Source organism: Phoca vitulina, unplaced genomic scaffold (genome assembly GCF_004348235.1).
Source record: "Phoca vitulina isolate PV1807 unplaced genomic scaffold, GSC_HSeal_1.0 scaffold23, whole genome shotgun sequence".
Classification (NCBI taxonomy): domain Eukaryota; kingdom Metazoa; phylum Chordata; class Mammalia; order Carnivora; family Phocidae; genus Phoca; species Phoca vitulina.
In genome coordinates this window covers 22379452-22385090 of record NW_022589726.1, presented here as the reverse complement: position 1 = coordinate 22385090, position 5639 = coordinate 22379452, and the positions used below count along the sequence as shown (strand labels likewise).

The following is a 5639-nucleotide window of genomic DNA, read 5'->3' as shown; positions in this document are numbered from 1 at the left end:
TTTCTAGATCTGCTTAAATGTAGATTGACTGTTCCTGGGTCTTAGCTCCCAAATTCTTCACTGCCTCTTCAGTGCTTTAGTGCCTTCAAGTGGATGGTTTAAAACATTTTGTCCAGCTTTTGTTGTTTTGAGTGACATAGTTGATCCAAATTACATGGTCCATCAATATCAGAAACAGAAGGCCTCTTATAAGTCATTCTGTAACATCTGTAGTTATGGGCCCCTTTCATTCTTAGTATTGTTTAAGTCTGTTTATTTTTGATCAGTCATGCCACAGACCTGTGAAATTATTAATTTCTTCTAATTCTATCAATTTCATCAATCTTTGGATTTGTTTGAATCAATTATATACATTTTTATTCCTTCTATGTTCCTTGCATAATCTGTGATTCAGTTGGTAGCTTAATTTATTACTTTTTAACACTTCCTTTTATCCTAATAAAAGAAAGTATTGCTCTAGGTACATCCCACAAAATGGTAAGTAGTTTCATTACTAATTTGGGGTTTGTAAACTTTTCTAATTATTATCATAATCAATTCTTGTGTTGAAAGCCTGACATGAGGTATCAGGTAGTAGGAACTGAGATAAATAGGCTTTCAGTGGGGGGTTTTGTGTTAGGTGTTAGGCTGTGTTTAATGTTTGCTGTAGCTGTGGTGTCAGAGGCTAAAATTTCCTCACGTCCTTGCTTTTGTCTCCTTTGCTGTCTTTTTTTGTTTCCCTATAGACTCCTTCTTAAATAGGGTCTGAGTGTTGCAGCTCTTTCAGCTGTGATCCTTGAAAATCTACAGCCTTATTGATGTGGTAGTAAGGTACAGGGGAGTGGAAACATTCCATAGTCCTATGATTAGGTCTTGGTCTTCTAATGAGCCTGTGTCCCTGGGCTGTAACAACCTTCACAGGTCCCTCTCAGCTTTTTTTTTGTTTTTTGGCTTTTGTGTGTTTGTTTTGTTGTTGTTGTTTTTTCATGGATCCTTCTCCAGATTCGTTAGATTCTCATCAAATAGTTTTCCTTGAGGGCAGACAGTGTTCTCTGGGCTTATTTCAAAATGCTAACTTGTCCTTTCCCCCTGCTGAAGCACAAGGGGATTTTTTTCTCATCTTCATCATGAGAATCTGGTGGGGCTGCTGGAAGTAAAACTCATGAAACTATAAGGGCTCCTCTGAGGGCAGGCCCTGAGGAGATTTTATCTCTGAAGTTAGCCCATTCTCAGTCTCCAATAACTAGTCAATTTCCCTTTAAGTATTCTGACCAGGCTCCAATTGCAGCCTCCACTCCCAGAAAGCTGTGATTTTCTGTCTTCACTTGTCTCCCAGGTTTTTTTTGGGGGGGGGTGGTTTCCCCTGTGACTTCAATTCTTTGATAGATCTAAGAAGTGTTGTTGATTTGCCATTTGTTTACCCTTATTTATTGGTGAGGGTGGGAGTGCGAGCCCTTTACTTCCAAGCTCTTTACTCTTCCCATGTTGGACTCGTCTTATATTCATTCCTTGGTAAATAAGTTAATTACAATTATGTTTCTTAATTTCCAACCATATGGGTTTCTTCTAGTTATCGTTTTGATACTGCTTTCTAACCTAACTGCATTATGGTCAGAGAACTTGGTCTATGTGACTTCATATCTTTTAAATGTTTTGAGATTTGCTTTATGGACTAGTATATGGTTTATTTTGAGAAATTTTCCATTTGTATTTGGTAATATGTACCTGGTACCTGTTACTAGGTCAGTCAGTGTGCTGGGAGGAAATGGTTGGCATACTTAAATAGGGCTAATGAGGGTGCTTACCAGGATATGGAAGGATTAAGGGGGACCAAAAAGGGATGGTGAATCATCCTGGGCTCTCAAGAGCAGGGAGCAGGTACCACCTTATGGGGACAGGAAAGGGAACTGTAGAAGGCCACCTGATGGTAACTCTAGGACATCAGGGAAGGAGCAGGAGAATAAACATCCTCACTCCTTCTTCTCCTGCCTTCCTCTATCCTACTAAGTAACTCTTACTAGTTGAACCCGACCAGTATGTAGAGGCAAAACCCATTGAGGAAACCAACAAAGGTCTGTCTACCAGGACAGACACCAGAGGAAAAAGGTGTGTATTTCATTCTAGAGGGGCAAAAGAAAGTATCTAGCACACATAGAAGGTAGAGTGGACTTTCCTACGAATGGAACATATGGGTGGGGAAATATAAGCATTGGTGAAAGAAGGAGATTGATAAAGTAAATGAGAAAAATACTGACATTGTAGGAAGTATTCCCTTAAGTATTCCCACATGGTTTTCATGGGTTGCACTGAATGGCATGTGCAGGAGTCCTACTGCAAATGAGCAAAGGTGATGGATGTTAGGATTGTTGGGCAGGAATGTGAGATTTATGGGAACAAGGGAAAGATGACTGTTGGGTGGGTGAAGTTTGGGTTGAAGTAACAGAGGAAAAGGGCAGAACTTATGTAGGTGTCCATGCTTGTGGCAGGCAGGAGTGCATGACTGGATAGGAAAAGTCTTACAACTTGGGAAAACTGGAGGAGTAGAAGTAGGCTCAGATAGAGACAAACACAGAAGTTTTAGAGCAGGTTTTATCACAAGTACTTACATAGATAGTTGCCATGGCAGTGCAGGAGAAAGCTTGCTCACAGTAAACCAGAAATGAGATAGAATTCTGCATTCTAAACTCTTGGTTTCCTCTTGCCTCTTCTTTTCCCATATCAGTACCTCTTATCATCTTCCCTATTCTGCTCTTTTAATACTTCATCTCCTGACCAGGGTTACTCAAGCTCAGCACTAATGATTCTTGGGCTGCATAATTCTTTATTGTGGGTGCTGTTCTGTGTATGGTAAGATGTTCAGCAGCATCTCTGACCTCTACCTACTAGGTGCCAGTAGCACACACCCTCCCTCGGTTGTGACAACTAGAAAATGTCTTTAGATACTGCCAAATACCTCCTGGGGGAGAGAATCATCCCTGCTGAGAACCCCTGCCTAGATATTAGGTAACTGACTAGGGGTAGGGGAGAAAGAAGAGATGTGAGCAGTGTCTCAGGAAATGTAGTGTATTGTAAATAAAAGAAGACATAGGAAGGAATCTTTTGAAGAAAAGGGAAACATTTAAATTGCACAACAAGCATCCAGGCCAGTGACAAAATCTTCCAATGGAAGCAGACAAATGCACAAATAAGTTAAAGTGCTCTTTTTATATTCTTATAAAATGCAGATGTCACTGGAAGCTTCCCTGACCCTAGGAGATTTTGTTCTATAGCTACCACTCCCAGTTCCCAGTCTGGGGAACTGGGTGCTGTCCTCAGACTTCCTGCTCTTGCTTCTGCCCTCCCACCTCCCCACTAATAATTCACATGTATTTGGCATATACCTCCTCCTCTTGCTTCCTTTGAGGAGCAATACAATCCCATTCAGCAGTTCTTATTTTTTCTGAGAACTTCTTGGATAATTTTGATGCCACCATATAGGGATAATATCACACACCTCTTAGCATATTTCTCCCACCTACTGCTTTTTCTCTAACTTCTATAGATTCCCTTGTTTCCCTAATGGCTTTCAGTATGCTCTTTTTTCATAGATGGAGCTCCTGCTATTTGCCTTTGCCCAGGGAAGAAATACTCCAAAGAATGGACTGGTCATCCTATTACTTCCTTCTCTTTAGGCGCCTACTACCTTTCCCCCAATTTTGGAATAAACTTTTCCATTTCATTACACTTGCCCCTCCAATCATGAACATGTATCAGTAAGAGGAATTTGGAAGGATCAATGTAGTTGATTGGTTAAAATCAGACAGATGAGCATTAAACATCAACAGGATCTTCCAGGTCTGATGCTAGTAGGAAGAAAACTATGGATGCTTTTTCCTGGAGTTTCTCAGCATTGGAGAGTTATGCAATTGTCAGGGCTTGGGGAGGGAGCTTCTCTTCCAGGAGGCTTCTCACTAGACAGACTCAGACTGGGCCAGGCTGGTCCTCCCAAGGGCCCTCACCATGGCCCCCTTCATTTCCTTGTTTCGAAAACTATAGATGATGGGGTTGCACATGGGGCTGATGATGGTGTAGAGGAGGGAGAAAGGCTTGTCTTTTTCAGGGCCATGTGTGCTGCGAGGGTTCATATAAGAGAACATGGCTGAGGTGTAGAAAAAGATGACCACAGTCAGATGGGAAGCACAAGTGGAGAAGGTCTTTCCACGACCTGAGGAGGAGGCTCTGCCAAGGATGGAGGCCAGGATGCATGCGTAGGAGATGACAATGAGCACCATGGGGCTGAGCAGCACCACGATGGCATCGGCAAAGATCATCCTCAGACTAAACTGGGGGTCTCCACAAGAGAGAGCGATCACTATGGGGGCCTCACAGAAGAAGTTTTCTACGTGGTTGTCTCTACAGAATGGACCACGAAATGTCATGTAATCAAGAAGGATGCCATTGATCAGCCCAAAGAACCAGGCAGTACTTACCAGCTTCACACAAACCTGCCGGCTCATGATCTGGGCATAGCTGAGTGGGTGGCAGATAGCAACATAACGGTCATAGGCCATAAAAGCCAAGAGGATGCACTCGGCCACACCTACACCAAAAACCAGATACATTTGGGTTAAGCATGAGGCAAAGGAGACAATGTGGTTCTTGGCCACCAGGTGGATCAGCATCTGTGGGATGGTGGTGGTGATGAAGCAGACATCCAGGAAGGACAGGTGGCCAAGGAAGAAGTACATGGGGCTGTTGAGCCTGGGGTCTGTCCAGGTGATAAAGATGATGAGGCCATTCATGGCCATGGCAAGGCTGTAGAGGGCTAAGAAGAGGGCAAAGAGCAATGCCCGAGTGGAAGAGGAGCTCTGCTCAAAGCCCACGAGGATAAACTCTGCCACTCTGCTCCCGTTCCTTAGGTCCACCATCTGCAGCCTGCTTGAAGAGGGAAGACAGGAAAAGCACATAAGAGATAGTTGCATATAGACGCTACCTAGTTGTATAAAAACAGATTGCAGACAAAGGAACGAAAAAGAAAGGAATTTTAGTACACTCCATATGAGTCAGGAGAGTCATGGGCACTGAAAATGCTAGTGCTGAAAGGTCTGGGAACCATGTGACAACGTTTTGAAGAAAACTTTAAAGAAGACTCAAGGAGAATCCAAGAGGCCCATTTAAATATTAAGAAAGCACTTGTGATGAGCACTGCGTGTTATGTGTGTTGAATCATTAAATTCCACTTCTGATACCAATATTACCCTATATGTTAACTAACTAGAATTTAAATGAAAAACTTGAAAGAAAAATAAATTAAAAAAATAAATTTATAAATAAATCTTAATGGGTTCTGCATCTAGAAGAGTGAATGTTCTTTTTCTGTGTAATTTCAATGAGTAGAACTCAAACTAGAGAGTAGAAATGTCAGAGGAAAAAAATGACTGATATTTCTAATTGTACATTTTTCTTCTCTTTACTATAAAAGTAATGCCTGTTCATTATAGAACATCTAGAAAATACCAAAAAACAAAAGCAAAATTAAGTAAATTAAAAGAATCATCAAGACAGTACAGTACTGGCACAAAAAACAGACATATAGATCAATGGAACAGAACAGAAAACCCAGAAATGGACCCTCAACTCTATGGTCAACTAATCTTCAACAAAACAGAAAGAACATCCAA

At 41.7% G+C, this 5639-nt stretch overlaps 1 protein-coding gene across 1 annotated transcript; it reads right to left on the bottom strand.

Moving 5' to 3' along the window:
• Positions 1-3845: 3845 nt before the first annotated feature.
• LOC116642224 (olfactory receptor 10AD1) lies at positions 3846-5123 on the bottom strand. Its single transcript, XM_032420438.1, has one exon. It carries the CDS (start codon positions 4938-4940, stop codon positions 3930-3932), a length of 1011 nt encoding a protein of 336 aa, XP_032276329.1. The 5' UTR covers positions 4941-5123; the 3' UTR covers positions 3846-3929.
• Between the last annotated feature and the right edge of the window lie 516 nt (positions 5124-5639).

Excerpts from the sequence above, each read along its gene's own strand:
- LOC116642224 (XM_032420438.1), bottom strand. The coding sequence starts at position 4,940 with ATGCAACTATCTCTTATGTGCTTTTCCTGTCTTCCCTCTTCAAGCAGG.